Below are 16,354 nucleotides of genomic sequence, written 5' to 3'. Positions count from 1 at the left end.
AAGTTGATAAGCTTCTTTGAAAGTATGTAGAAGCATAAACATAATCCTTTGGACGTAATGGTTCTTCCATTTTGGACTTTTAAAGCACATTGTTTATGATGTGTATGAAAGTGCTTCCAGTGAGTAAAAGGTTGTTACTCCTTTCTGTTTGGCAGCAAACTTGAGTAAAGCTAGATGTGAAAAGGAACAAATGGGAAGGTGGGTTGTTCTGAAGTTACGAAATAAAGCAAATCCTGGAGAGAGGGATATGAATAGTGGTCAACGGCTCAAAGTCCAAATGGTGTTTGGTGGCGAGTGGTGTCCCTCAGGGGTCTGTATTGGGACCGGTACTCTTTAATATCTTCATCAATGACCTAGACAGTGGGATTGAGTGCACCTTCAGCAAGTTTGCAGATGACATCAAGCTGAGTGGTGCGGTTGACACCAGAGTCACCTGGACAAGCTTGAGGAATGAGCCTTTGTGAACCTCATGAGGTTCAACAAGGCCAGGTTGCACCTGGGTTGGGGCAACCCCTGGTATCAGTACAGGCTGGGGGATGAAGGGATTGAGAGCAGCCCTGCCAAGAAGGACTTGGGGGTACTGGTGGATGAAAAGCTACACATGAGCCAGCAATGTGATCTTGCAGCCCAGAAGGCCAACCATATCCCGGGCTGCATCCAAAGCAGCGTGGCTACCAGGTCAAGGGAGGTGATTCTGCCCCTCTACTCTGAGCTGGTGAGACCCCACCTGGAGTCCTGCGTCCAGCTCTGGAGCTCTCAGCACAGGAAAGACACGGACCTGTTGGAGCGGGTCCAGAGGAGGGACACAAAAATGACCAGAGGGGTGGAACACCTCTCCTGTGAGGACAGGCTGAGAGAGTTGGGGTTGTTCAGCTTGGAGAAGAGAAGGCTCCAGGGAGACCTTATTGCAGCCTTCCAATACTTGAAGGGGGCTGATAAGAAAGATGAGGACAGACTTTTTAGCAGGGACTGTAGTGGTAGGACAAAGGTAACGGTTTTAAACTAAAAGATTTTGACTAGATACAAGGAAGAAATTTTTGACAAATGAGGGTGGTGAAACCCTGGCACAGGTTTCCCAGAGAGGTGGTAGATGCCCCATCCCTGGAAACATTCCAGGTCAGGTTGGGTGGGGCTCTGAGCAACCTGATCTAGTTGAAGATGTCCGTGCTTATTGCAAGAGGGCTTGGACTTGATGACCTTTAAAGGTCCCTTTGAACCCAAACTATTCTATGATTCCATTAATAGACACACATAGTTTGAACTTCCTTCTCTAGCTAAAATGCTTCATTAATCAGCTAGCTCTAGAAAAACTATTATGTACCACAATGAATTGCATGTAAAGTATGACCATGCTGGGGCAGGGGGAAAACTCCCTCTGACTTGATTTGTATTTTGTTAGTGGGAGCAAGGGGCATGAGGACTGTTTTGTATTGGATTTTCCCAAAGCACTAATAGAAGACTTACTAATGCAAGAATGGAATGTTTTCGGCTTGCAACATGTAAGCATAGATGAAAAATAACATAAGGCTCATAATAAGGTTAATACTACTGAAACTGTACATGGAAATGTTTGTAATCTGTTGTGTGAGTAAGGTAACTCGTGCTCAGGAACTTAAAAACCAGGAAGGTTCAGTCTCTGTCCCAAAAGACGAAGTCATGAAAATCACAAAAGTCATTGTATTGCAAGACAAAATTTTAAGTTGGAGAGAATCATTTAATAACTTCATTCAGTGTTTTGAAACCGAATTAGTATGTAGAAAAAATTATTAAAAACATTTTTCCCCTAATGACCTTTGGGTGTTACACAGCTACAGATGGTGAGAGGTAATAACCAATGCTTCTGCACTAAAGAAGTTAAGGCAGTGGAGAAAAAAAACCAGATTCTATGCATGCTAGAGTTATGATTTTTATCCGATAAGGAACTTTGACATAAGAAATACTGAAGTTGATTAAAGAAACCTCTTAACAACTGTTCAGATCTTTCTAATGTCTAATGACTTCTTAAAATTTATTAAATGTAAATCTGTTAAACATAAATCTACTTTAATAACACTAAAATGGAAAAATATGTAGCATGAAGTGAGAAAATGGGTATCTTGCTCTCCTTGTTCATTTAGCAATACTGTGTATCTATAGGAGAATCTGTGATGGAAAAACTGTGTAAATTCTAACAACGTATCTTTAAAATGTGGCATTAAGACTGAAATATGTTGTGTATTTGTACCTAACTCTTTATATGTTCTAACCCCATCTTAAAAGTGATTTGATAATCATAATTATACAGAGATTTATTTCATTGAGTTCAGTGGAAATGCTTTTTTATTTAAAAAGTGGGAGTGGAATCAGACTCTTAACAGGAAATGTTTTTCAGAGAAAATTGCAAACTGTTCTGCTGTCTGTGTCACAGCTGGAACGTTGACCTAATATCACATGGTCCTTTTTTTCCAAGTGTGAATTTTCTTGAAGTTTATGTGTAACCACATAAGGTCTTATGTACAGCCACTGATATGTCTGTACCTGCTGATGCATCATCAAACAGATTTCTTTAACCAAAATTGACTAAACAATCATATGTAATTAAAAACATTAAAAAAATGTAAGTACATAATACTTAGCCTGGCAAAATACTCCTCTAGTAAATGTAGAACAATATGGTTAGATACTTTTTTAAAAAAAATTATAGTTCTAGTATCCTGAGACAGCAGTGACCCATCTCTATGCATGATAATGGGAATTTGCTATCTGGATAACTGGGTTGACTCCTTTTTATTTTGATAGCTATGCTGTATGCCATAGAAACCATGTACATACATCATTTTTGCATAAGCAAGAAACTATAATTTTGTTCATAATGTAAGTGGTTTATAATAATTTATGTTTGTACACTATCTTCTTTCATTCTTTGCTACAGGGATTAATACTGCCATAGGTGGAATTAAGACATTGTCCAATTTTTGTTTCTGGAGACTCAGAAGCCAAGTTCTGCTCTGTACCTTAGGCCATCAGACTTTTTGCCTGTTTGGAAAAGTGTGTCTAGAGCAGAGCAGTTTTATTCCCCTTCCCAATGAATATGCCCATATGACAACTGGACCAGATATCCTTGGGTTCCAAGTTTCCTATCTCTGGTAGCACTCACTGCATGTCTCAGCAGAAAGTTAAAAAACATGTATTGTTTATCGATGATGATACTCAAGGGGGAAGTCTCATGTTATTTATTTTTAGGGACTGGCTTATATTCAGAACTGAAACACATACTGCAAAACAGGTTGTAGTTAAAGGTCAGCTCCTATATGGGATAATGGAGACACCACGTTCCTCTATTCTGGATATTATTTAAAATAATTGTTATTGTAATAGTCTTTTTCAATTAATTATATTGAAATCTACTTTGTACTGTCTCAGGAAGTACTGGATGGGGGTGTAGTAGATAGGTATTGATGAGATCTCTCCTCCTCAAAAAAAAAAGGGGGGGGGGCAGGGAGTGAGGAATATTCAGATTTTCACAGCCAAAGAAAAGTGTGGTTCAGCACAGATTTTTCCCCTTTCATTATTTTTTGGGGGGGGCGGTCGTAGGTGCTATTTAAGCAGTAATGTTGTGGGATCACTGAGCAAGTTTTCAAGGCTATGCTGTATTTCCCTTGTACAGCAAAAAAGAAGACTGAACACTGGCTCAAGATGTTGCCATCGTAACTTTTCTTGTTGTCTTGGGGGTGTGAGGCACTCCAGAACGTTTTGCTAAATGGCTACAACTAGTTTACATAGATAGGATGAGTACTAGCTCCTAGTGACAGCTCTAATAAGGCTCAGCAAACTTTAGCTGTATGAGACCTCACTGCTGTTTGGAGGAAAACTTTGCTTGGTAGGGTTTTCTTTCTTCCTGCCTACGTAAGGATCTGGCTACTTCTTTGTGCAGCAAAAGTACCTCACTTTGTAATTCACAGGAAATAGATTTTTCTTTTTTTTTTTTTCTATTTCTTAGTGCTTTAAAAACCAGATTTTTATTATTGAAACCTGTATGTCAAATCTCTGAAATATATTGTCCATTTGTCCTTTCATTTAATTCTTGTATCCAAAGTACTGAAGTTCTAGTGTTTCTGTACTAGTGTTCTAGACAAGATATTGTCTTATCTAGCTGCGGTATCAATTTATTAGGTATCTATTTACTTGAGTGCTGGAAATATACAAAGAACCTCTTTTGAGTAAAGTTTATAAAGCTGATTTCTGTTTCCCTTCAGAGGCATTCATGGGTCAGAAGATAGTCACACAATTCCTTGCTTTATATGCCCAGTTGTCATTCCTATTACAATAAAAGTACTGCTTATATTTTCCTTGTGCTTACATGATTCATGGCTCATTACTTACCATTAGAGATGAATGAGAAGCTACCTACAGAAAATGCAGGCTAGAAATTCATGAATAAGAAGTATAAAAGAGAGTAGATTTTACACAGCTGTAATGTCCCTGCAATGTTAGAGTAGAACAATGAGTAAGATTGTAGTTATTTCCTTTATATTTTGGATGTGATTGGTGTTACGTTTTACAAAATTTAAAAAAAATAAACATGCTTTAGAGGATAAGCAAGGAAGTCTAAACATACACAAGCACTGCTTTCATTTTTTTTTTTTTTTGCAAATGATTTTGAGGGTTTCTCAAATTCTTTTTGGTTTTACTGGTTGTACTTAAAATGACCAAGTAAATGTTAATATTTTAAAATACACCTCCAGTATTTCATTACACATAAGCTCAGTTTCCATGAGTTCATTTTGAATCATGTCTGAAACATCTTTGACTTAAGAAAAATAAAGCAGTAAGTAGATTTATTTCCCTCTGGCAGTGCACTTTAACATTTTAAGTGATGAATTAAACACTTTATTTTTCTTTAATTATTTCAAACCCATTTGCCAATGTTTCCCGCCCAGTTCCAAATGGAAAAGATTAGACTAAATGTAATACTGATCTTGTACTAAGAATTATAGTTGTTATGCTGACAGGTTTGATAGGGTCTATATGCAATGAAACAAAAACACATGACTGCAGTCATAACTGTTAGGGCTTACTGGAATTATCCTTTGTGCAATAACTTGACCTTGTTTTGGAAATTCTAGTCATTTCATTGATTGTTTTGAGGTTCATTGGTGTGTTCTAGAACATGGTGTATTTTTGTTTGTTAATTTGATTTAATTATAGCAGAGAAGCAGACTGAGCTTTTGGGACCCAGCATGTCTAAAAATGGTAGAAAGAGTAGACTGCCAAAAAGGAGCTGTAGGAAGGAAAAAAACTGATGCAAAATCAATTTCCTGCACTTAGTCTTACACTTGAGAAAAGAAGTGTAAGACTATCAGACTGGTGGGGCTAGGAGTGAGCGGTACATGCAGGGGGAATGTGTCCAAGGTCTTCTTGCAAAGGGTCTCTCTCTAGGCTGCCAGAAGGAAACTGGATTTGTCCTACTTTATTTCCCACCCCCTTAATAACTCTTAAACTTTGCCCAGACATTTGCATACTTCTAATCTCCTTTGGCTGGGAGTAAAAGTTTTCTCCTTCCTACTGTCCTGCAGCATTTGAGCTTTTCTTGGCCTTTCTTCCAATACTTTAGGAGTACAACTTAGTTAAAAAGAAGGCATATTGTGCTGCAACTTTTGTCCTCTTTCAGAAGGTTGAAAGAAAAAGCTATCAAAGATGAGACCCAGAATTTCACTGGTGGGCCTGGTGGCAGTGCCCATGCACCAAGACTCTCCTCTAGCCTAAGTGAAAGTGATTGCTTTTAATTCTGTGTAGACTGTAGCATCAGAGTATTGTTTGTCTTCTCTAGGGCAAAATAAGGGAACTAGTAATTTAGGAAAAAAAAAAAAGAAAAAAATAATTATGATGAACAGGTTATATATTCTTAATACCATTTTCCAAGCTTTTCTTCCACTCCTGGTAGTCTGATCCAAATATTAGTGTTGGCTACAGTCAATGATTGTTGAATCCAACTAATTTAATCCAGTTTTCAGTTTCACAAAATGTATTTTGGGGTGACAGCACAAAAACAGTGTTGAGATTACTTTTTGTTGAGCTGTGGAGTGAAATATTGTAACTCTAAAAGTGGGGTTATTTAAAAACAAGACTTAAATGTGATTTGGATACCCAGCTTCTTATGGCTTAGAAAAGAGTTGGACATGTTGTTCTCTTCAGCCTTGGAAATTCCCTTGAGGAAATATCCTTACTACCTCAGAACAACACAGAGGTGAAGAGCTCCTGAAGGGGACCACATATGAAGCTCCACGTGTAATGTTGCCTACTGTAGCAGCATTGCTGATCCCTAGAAGAGAATATAGACCCTAACGTGAAATTAAAAGTATAAACAATTCTTTTGTGTTACTTCCTGATTCTCTTTCTCCTCTAAAACTTTCCCTCCCCTGACAATGCTGTTTTAAAAGGAATCATTAGTTCTTCAAATTTTTCTCTCCCAGCTCCCCAAGTAGCTGCAACTCTGCAAGAAATTGGCAGGGAATATTTCTTAATTTTTTCTTCCAAAGTTTTAAAATGTGTACGCTTCCCCTGTAGTCTCAGAAAACTGCTAATCTCCACGGGGTTGAAATTGGTAGTGGTTTTCTGGCTGGTGGATGAATTTCTCTGTAATTGAGTCATACGGATAATGAAAAATCCAAGTATATCTTTTGAGGGACAAATAAAATTTTAGTTTGAAAAAATATGCCATGTCAGCCATAGGTTTATTTTTTAATATGTTTGAAGCATTAATGTAAATAAGAAAAAACATAATAAGGCATTGTCATTTAAAAAAAAAATTAAAATATGTTTTAGAAAAAAGTTGTATTCATTCCTAAATTCAGTGTATTTAGTGGCAGGTGGTGTAGAAAATACTCTTTTTTTAAATGAAAGGGATATTCTTAAAGTTCTTCATAAACATGAAGACCACAGTATTGTATCAAGTATATTAATCAGATATTTATGAATTCATCTTTTTACCCATAAAATGTTGTTTAAGTAAAATCCGCAAAACTTCAGGTTTTCATATAGTACTCTATTTTAACTGCTGTGACTTCAAAGAAAATACACAGATTGTGGCATCCCTTATATTACAGAACTGTAGTTGTGTGATAAACAACCTCTGCTAACCTGAGAAAAATAATGGTTTCCTTTTAAAAGGAAAAGCAGGAGGTGTAGGGGTAGAGGAAGAGAGATTATTGAGCAAGTTAATTAGAAACAGCCCAAGGGAAAAGTTAGGAAATTAAAACCCATAGAATCAGCATGATGGCAGCTAAAAATACATTGTCACAAAATAAGCTAAGGGTGGGGAGCGGCAGGGAGGCAAATAAAGAATTTGATTAAACAGCAATTTTTTCAGGTGTTTTGATTTCAACATTTCTTGTGACCCAGCCTCGGTAAAACAGTGGAGTAATAATTATGCTTTCCACATTCATCCTAACCTTTATTCTAAAGATTGCTGTAAAGTTAAATATCCAAGGCTATTTTCTACATCAGAAGAAAACACACTATGGGAAAGCAAATGTAAGCAAGTGGTGTGCAACACAGGGTTTTCCTTTGAATGTAGAAAGTGCTCAGATACCTTTTTGTGAGGAATGAAGTCTCAAGAAAAGGAAAGTGAAAAAATAATCTTAAGTTTAATATTTATTTTCAGTAATAAGTGATTGAGAAGTCATGATGTGTTGTCCTGGATGGTAGTAGAAAGCTAAGTTTCTTATGAGGCAAATTTCAGAGCCAGTTTTTACATTAGAGGTTCATGTAGCTTTGAAAAAGATCTGTTAATCTATTGTAATGGTACTTTAATAATTGGGGAAAATAGTTTATAATGTTGATTTTTATTTTATTAAATGGGAAATGTCAACGAAAAGAATCTTCCAGTTTCAGATGACAATTTTGAGTGTACACATGCCAGAGCAAATGTCTAAAATGTGTTACGTCAGACACACTGACTTTTGAGACTGTGCAAAGTGGCTGAATTTCTAGAATGTAGGGGCATGCCTATATGCTTACACATATGTGAATAAGTAAAATCAGTTTACACAAATATAACGAATCTATATTTAATACGTGTATCTGTGTGTTTTTCAAGACAATATAAATTGGGACATATTCTGTGAACTGACAAGCCATTTCAAAGAGGTGAACTTGTGGTTTGTATGTGTGTCCATGCTTTTTTTTCTGTAAAATAGGTTTTGTTGGTTTCTTTTTTAACTGGATCAGCTATATGAGTTTAATTTCCAAACAATGACACTTATTAAAAAGAGTGGATAGAATTTTTCAAGAGCTTTACTATTCTATATTGTACCTCACTAACATGAATTTTTTTAAGTGCCTACTGTAATGCATTAACATCCCATTGTTAGTGGTTAATAAAATATTTGTAATTGACATAGCTCATTGTAGTTTTCTGTTTCAGTATTCAGAATTATTACTTAATGTTGGGCCAACATTCAGATTTAATGGCTCCATTTCCTGTGAATTGAATTATACAGTCTGTCCTGCAATTGCAGTGTGGATTCCTTGCATATGAAAGCTAACAAATCAATATCTGTGTTAAGTGATTAGAAGCAAAAGTTGCAAAAAATCTGTGCACTTGTTAGAATGTGATATGTTTGGTGAAGTTCCTTTCATTTTGTCCTTTAAATAAAGGAAACGTTTAAACTTCCCCCGCCCCCTTTTTTTTTTTCTTAGAAGAAGTGTTGGTAGGTAGTGTCTTTCTAGGGCAGAAAGCATTGCAGGACAAAATCACAGAAAAATTACACTCCTTTGCTAGTTCTGCCACAGATTCTTCATGAAAAGCATGTATGCTTATGGTATGTTGGGTTCCCCACCTGTAAATGAGAGAGGCATCTCAGCAAAGATACTGATTATTTTCCTCAAGTTTTGTCTCTCCTAAATGGAAACGATTTTGTTTCAAACACTCACTTCATTAACCAACATAGTGCGTTGTTGCCTTAGTTACAGCTTAAATAATCTTTAAAAAGTATTTCGTTTTGTGGAGCATTCCTTTTTGCATGGCTTAATGAGTATGTGCTTGTTTAGTGAACCATGATACAGATTGTTTTAAGTATAAATCCAGAGACCATGACTGAATTGAATTTTGATAATTAATTTTCTTACTATTTTAGGTCTTCTGTCCTTTTTTTTAAGCTAAGACTAATAATTCTTCTCATTTGTTCTTCTCCCAGTGTTTGAATTAACTGTCAACAGCACAAAACATTCCAGTGTAGCATGTCATTGAGGCTACGGGTAGAGGAAGAATACTGTGAAATTTGTTTATATTGAAAACAGATTGCATTGCAGGTTTCAAGTGGTCCACTTAAGCTTCTGAAAGACCTGTAGAAGGAACCAGTGATTAATCCTTGTAATTATAAAGCCACAGCCAAGCTAGGACAAATTTAATCAAAATGAATATGCAAACATTTCTACAAGTACCTTGTGATCTTTCTGAATAAGAACATTATCACAGTTTTGTGTGAGTTCTGTATGATTTGATTATTAGGTAAAATGCATTACAAAACCTTCTTAGGACTTCATCTGAATATAAGATTACTTATGAAATACTTAGGAATTCTTAGTGCTTTTAAGCAGGTAGCTTTTTATGTCCCAAGGGAGGTTATAAAACTGGGTCTGGAAAACAATTTTTTTTTTCCCTGCTCTTCTCTGTCCTAGGGAGGCAAGAGGATCAGAAAGTTGTATTTTAACCTTTCCCCTGTTAACACTAAAGGTTTTCGTCTTCTTATTCTTGGAGGCTGTTATACTTAAGGGCATAGGCCATTCTGTGGGCAGTGGCTCAGTTCCTTAAATTCACTGTCTCTTAGTTGCAAGGCTTAACATAAAAGTTTTAAATTTTAACTGCATGCAAGTGTGCAAGGACTTCATATGAGTCAGGTGATTCATATGGGAACTTAATCTTAGTTGTAGGCATAAACGTGACTACTTGTTTTGTCACCTCTAATATGTACAGTGTAATTACTTACAAAGTTTTTTAGTAAAATGTATGTTTTATTAAAATACAGGAGTTTCCCAATTTAATTTTCAGACTCTCATCTGTTTGTTTATACTTCATAGCAACTTCTTTTTCTTTATGTAGTTGTATCCTTCTGCAACAACTTCTGATACTGCTATAATTATGTGAAGTTTATACAGGCCATTAGCATAGGTCTATAATGTGTAGCTAATTTTTCATGGCACATTTGGATAACGAGTTGTGTATGACTGATTAGTTTAGGGTCTTACAAATGTGGGTGTGGGTCCCAGTTGTTTTACGTGCAATCAAAAAATTGATACTATTTCAGGTAAACTGCCCCTTGCCTGAGGTAATTTTTGGATTAAGGTATGTCAGGACAGGGACGGGGCATGGTCTGAATGTATTTTTGCAAGTAAAACTTTTAACGTGATTCATGCCAACTCCTTGTTCATTATAGCCCCACTACATACGTTTTGGATGAAGATGAGCCTCGCTTCCTTGAAGAAGTTGATTACAGCGCAGAGAGTAATGATGATCAAGACATTGAATTAGCTGACAATGCAGGTGATTATGAGGCAACTAATCAAGAAGATGGGCTTTCAGACTCTGATTCAACAAGGATACTCCTTTCTTGAACCATCTTTGCAGCCAGTAATAGGAAATTAAGTATCCTGGATTTTCATAGTCAAATACTTCCTTGCTCTTGTCTACCAAGGGGATAGGCTTAAGAAAACACAAATAACTGGGGCTTGCCTAGCTCAAGGACAATAAATATTTCTGATAAATCAGCATTTGTTTTGTTTACAGAGTTCTGAGTTTTCTTTTAGCACTGAATAGATAAATTTATTTACCAGTTCATTTTCTACTAAATAGCACCGCATGGCATTTTGTGTCCTTAAACACTGTCTTCTGAAAAATGGATGATAATCTGTGGTGTGTCAGAGTACAGAAACTAATTCTTTGTGGTACGGTTCTTTGAGTTGCTTCCTGAAAAATACGTTATGTACAGAATTTCTAAATTAATTTGTGGTTGTATATGCGCGTGTGTATACTGAGGTGAAGAGGTTATTTTTCAACGTTATTTCAAAGATACCTGATTGTGTTTGAAGTAATGTATTGCTTCCTCTGGAATGATTCAATAATTACAACATTAAAAATGAAAAAGTGATGTATGAGTTGTTGCACTTGTTTCTTGCTTCTGAGGATTATATGGCTTTGCCACAGATCTAGATGAAAATATATGTCTGTTCACAGTTCAGGGATTCTGCACAGTGACTAGTGCAGCCTGTGCTTAAAGAACTATACACTTGTAAAAACTCTCTTTCCCATAAAGTAGACATGGTTTAATACGAAGAGGGTTTGGGGTTTTTTAAGTGACTACAAGAAGTGGTTAGATAGGTACACTGTATGTATGTTCATCTACCTGGTTGCTCAATTTTTCTTGCTCGAAAGAGTTCATTTCACTGGGAGCACATTAGCTATATACACGATTAAAATGCTTTAAGAGGGAAGGTGCATTTTGGTTTAAAGGTCTTTCGCCTGGTCTCAATCCAGTGTTAACCCTGCTTTGAGAAGGATATTGGACAGTAACTTCCTGAAGTCTTTTCCAGCCTGAATAATCATTCTGTGATTCTGTATTCTTCATGTTTAAACTCAAGCTGTCAGGCATGGGATTTACACTTCTTCATCTTCTCCTGTCATCTACTGATTATTATTGCCTCTTGCCTCTGCTTAGAATCACATCTAATAGAGAAGTGAAGTTGTAGCCTGTTGTTTACAGAACTGACATGTTTTGCAATGAAAATTATTTTTCCAAAATTATTTTTCCTTGGTGTGACCCAATTGTGGCATTCATTTTCTGCAGCATGTGCAAGGGCTTTTAAGAGCATGAAGAATAACACTTCTATGTTACAGCAGGTTTTTACCTGATGAGAACTTTGTGTACATTTACTGTTGCAAATAAAACTGTATTTTGGAAGGGAAGGATGCCTTTGGTAGCAGGATTAAAAAAAAAAATTGAAGAGAATTAACTGTATCAGTGATTCTCAGTTGGGAGATGGATTTTCACCACGATATGCTGTTTCAAATGCAGCTTTGTTGTTTGATGCTTGTCCATCCTGATTCTGAGACTGGGGAAGGGCTTTTGATCCCATGTGATATGCTACTGTCCTTTTATTTAAAGTCTTAGATTTATAGTAATAATCGTGCAATTTTGATATGTAAGAATATAATGGAAACATCTACATTCTTGTACCTGTATAAATTTCTCTCTCTAGCAAAAATTATCATTCCTTGTGTTCTGTGAACTACGTGCTGCAAATAAGAAAGTTTATTTTACCCTGCTGAAGAGGAGCCCTCTGCACTGAAACTGAGGGATTTGGGAGTCTGCCAAACAACAGAATTAACCTTGCCACAGAATTTGAACTGTCTTTAAGTCAGCCCAGTGAGAGCGTTGGAGAATGCTCATATTGCTGTGTCAGTCTTATACTAGTTATCTGCATAAATAGATTCTCATTCTTAAGGACTCATACTTCAGTACCCTACATGAATAATTGTGACTTAAATTTCAGGGGGTGCAGGATGCCACATGTTAGTTAACCCCATTGTGCATTTCTTCTTAGTTTTCATATGAATCTGTATTAATCCTGGAACACTATTTTCATACTACAGGCGAGACTAGTGTACTTCATCCACTTGGAAAGAATTGTGGCTTAGGAGTACAAAATCATCTTTTCATCTTGAGTAAATATGCACATATGTTCTTCTCATGTCTTGTGCTGCTTTTAGTCTGTGCAAAGCAGGAGTTATAAATGACTTATATAATGGCTCAGGATAACAGGCACTTTCCTAAAACAGTAATGTTGTGTTTATACATTAGATTCTAATGCACTATGCATTAGATGAATGCATTTGATTTAGATGAGATGTCAGTCTGGCAGTTGTAGGTCTGAACTTCTACTAGTGCAGTTCCCATGCAGGAGTGAAACTTTGTCCTCAGCTTACACGTTGTTGAAAATGCAAAGGCTGTTACTTCTTACACTATTTGCGACATTTCGTAATGTACCCGCTGAAAGGCAGTCTCCATTCGTGCTCACAGGGATGTAAGTTCATGGGAGGAGCTGCCGCAGCGGGAGCTGCTTCATGCTGTTTATCCCTTCTCTACTCATGTTGCCATTGTTGCGGTGCTGTTGGCAGACACGTGCTGGTGTCCCCTTTTATCTGTTTTGGTGGGATGTCTTGTTCAGCTGAAGATGGGATGGCTGAGGCTTGAGCACGTGCTCCATTCTGTTTACTATGGCATTCACCCCTAATAAGTGGGCAGAATGGACAGCAAAGAATGGCAGCTTCTTGAACTGACACAAATCAGTCGTCTAACATGGCCTGTCCCAGACAATTGACTGTCTTTATTTAATGAATTGGCATTCCGATGTGTTTCTGGTTTTAAATGATGCTCTTTACTATAAGCATGTCTGATTCTGTATAGGAAAAGAAGATACTCTTCTATCTTTTCCCAGTAATAACAATAAAGAAGATTATAATCAATAATTACATCTGTGTTATTTATTGGCTTGCTTCTAAATAATTGCTGGATGATTAATTACTTTATTCCCTTTCCAGGTATAGTTCAACTTGCAGCACAGATTTTGGTATTGTGTCTTTACTGGTGACATCCCCTGGTGTAATGTAACTTATAGCTAAGGCTGCAGTTGGTGCCAAAATCTTGCTCAGTAATTTTGGGAGGTGCATTTCTGTATCAGCCTGACTTAGCAGGGAGAACTGGTTTGAATCTCAAATAAGACTGCAGTAGCAGTAAACACTGTTCACCAAATGCAGAAATTCATGGTTTCAGACAGTTTCTATTGTAATGCCATGATAGATATAATTGTTGCAGTGTTAATATACATGCCCCAAATAACAATACTTATTAATAAAAATACATAATAAAGAATTAATTACAATCACCTTGCTTCCCTATTATTGGTTAGAAATGTTTAAAGCTTTTGCAGCAATGTACATACCTATAAGAATTGGGGTGTGCTTAGCATTTGAAAAAGGAGGATATTTTTGTTCTCTGTCAAGTTAAAGTCAGAGTACCATTTGTATATTAATAGATTGGATTATATCTCTCTTAAAAAGCTTAATATTCAGCAACGCATATAAAACTTAGGAAAACTTTGGATGAACCACAATGAAGGCCATTGCAGAGCACACAGGAGAGTCTTTTGGTGGGAGTCGTTCCCTCCTACACAGCCAATAGACTTTTCATCTGATCTAGGAAAGGCACAAGTTCATTCCTCAATAAGTCATCCCTTTACAATTCAACTCCGACTGCAGTTGAGGACTAAGTTATTTTTACTATTTATATTTTTGCAGTAGCAATTTTAAGATTTGATACAATTTTCTGAGGGAAAGCCTAAGATAAAAGCAGATCTTCTAGTTGTACAGAGCTGCCTGAAAAAAGCAAGTGGTTAATAGGAATCACTTTTGCAATTACATACGCAGTTTACTTAACTATGTCTGTTGTGCTAGTTTAAGTAGAACAACTTCCTTTGCAAGCTCTGTTGTCCAAATTGTTGTAAAGTGTAGAAGAGTCACAGTGACTTTTAAATTAGTCCAAGGTAATCTTTCTTTGATAGTAATGCTTCTAAGGTCATCAGGATGTAAAGCATTTGAGATGTGACCTTGCATGTTGTTTTCTTAAATAAACTGACTTGTGTATTGCTTTGAAGGGCTTCAAAATATGAAATGCTAAACAGTTTTGATACCTAGTGAAGCATACATTATCTTAAATTATGGATGACTTGGCTATTCTAAATAGTATTATATAAAGAATTTGTTTAGTCCCTGTAAAATACTTCATACCTATGAAACACCCCCTCTTAATTCTTCTCCTATTAGAACAAGTTAGGTGCAATTAACTTTTTTTTTGGTAAAAAACATAATATTGTTAGTACAGTTTTTGAAGCAGTTCAAAAAGAATCATCACTGAAAGTTACGGGTTTAGCAACAAAGGAAACAGCACACCATAGGATTTCTTAATCCAAATTATGTGGTTACCAAATGCCAACCAGCTGGTGCTTTTTTCTGCCTATGCAGCATTCTTGCCATGAGATGTTTGTGCCCATCTTTCTTGGAATGGGGTTATTTAGCGTGCGTGATTTTTCGTGGTAGATTGGAAGAATACATACTTAATCTAGCAGCACACAGAGCACTCCTGTAAATTTTCACTGGGCTGAATGCTACATAATAAAAGAACCCAACTAACAAAATTCTACAATAGTACTTCCATACATGAAACGCTGCTGTTAATGCAGCGTGGGGAGATTATAATGACCTGAAATAGGACTCTTTGCACTGTCTCTCCAGACTTACAAAGGTAAGATAATAAAGGTACAAAAGGATCTCCAAAATTTAGTACAGACTAACAACTTTTTTCCAAACCCCAGACTACCCTTACCTATCTTCTGGCCTATTCACTTCAAAAGAAAAAGCTCTCGTTGGCTTGTGTATTTAGAGAATAACTCACTGTAATACTCAACCCCGTCATTTTTTCCCCTGAAAAAGTCACCTGGAGTCTAAAAATTATGTAATACTATTGTAGAAGTCTTCAGTCAGCTTAATTTGTATAAGGTGTCTCAGTTGAAGGTAAGTTCTAAGCTTATTAGAAAAGCTGCCAAGGTCATAATGAGGTTTGCCCCAGAACATGTAAGTCCATGGCCAAGGAATGGTTGAGATGGGGGGTTAGCTTTTACAGAACAACAGTCTTGCTTCCCCTCAAACTTGACAATGAAAGGAAGATTATTTGCCTTCCAGGCAGCTGGGAAATGTGAAGTAGGCTGAAGCCAAAACCCAGGTCACCCAGCCCATGTTTTATTTACAGCTTGCAGTCTTATGTTTTACCCTAGTACTCGAAACAGCTCTGGGAGGCTACTGGCTTTCAAAGTCGAATTGCTTTGCACTGGGGTGGTCTTTCATCACTTGATTGGTTGCAGAGTACTCTGCTTTACAAGCCTCACTTAGTCTTTCAGGGTTAAATCAGAACTGTTATCTCTCTGGCTAATTATTAGGGCAACGTAAGTCACTCTCAGATGGCAGCATTGCATTCATGCTCACTTCATTCCCAAAAGAAAATGAACTTGAAAATATTTCAGCATAAACAAGACAAGCAGCACAGAGTAAGGAAGACAGATGATCTTTAATATTTTGTATATTTGCTTAATTGTACCATATTTACATAAATATTATTAATGATACAAGCAGTCCAGTTGACCCCACAGATAAAAATGGCTCAGTTGTACATTTTGTCAAGACAAACTGGAATGAGGTGTCTCGCACAAACGCTCAGCCAACAGTCTGCCTTAATACTTGGCTTTGATCCAGCATCCCACTTAATTT

General features: G+C 36.7%; 1 protein-coding gene across 1 annotated transcript in view; it reads left to right on the top strand.

Annotated features, from left to right (window-relative positions):
* AGTPBP1 (ATP/GTP binding carboxypeptidase 1) overlaps positions 1-10,593 on the top strand; it is a gene marked incomplete at its 3' end in the record, with an annotated part of 51,288 nt that extends 40,695 nt beyond the window's left edge. The window contains exon 25 of the mRNA XM_082013645.1: positions 10,416-10,593. Coding sequence (XP_081869771.1) covers positions 10,416-10,593 — 178 coding nt within the window. The remainder of the gene's footprint in view (positions 1-10,415) is intronic.
* Positions 10,594-16,354: the final 5,761 nt, after the last annotated feature.

Source organism: Phaethon aethereus (assembly GCF_964289735.1).
Source record: "Phaethon aethereus genome assembly, chromosome: Z".
NCBI lineage: Eukaryota > Metazoa > Chordata > Aves > Phaethontiformes > Phaethontidae > Phaethon > Phaethon aethereus.
The sequence above is the reverse complement of the archived record's forward strand: the minus strand, read 5'-3'. Positions and strand labels throughout refer to the sequence as shown.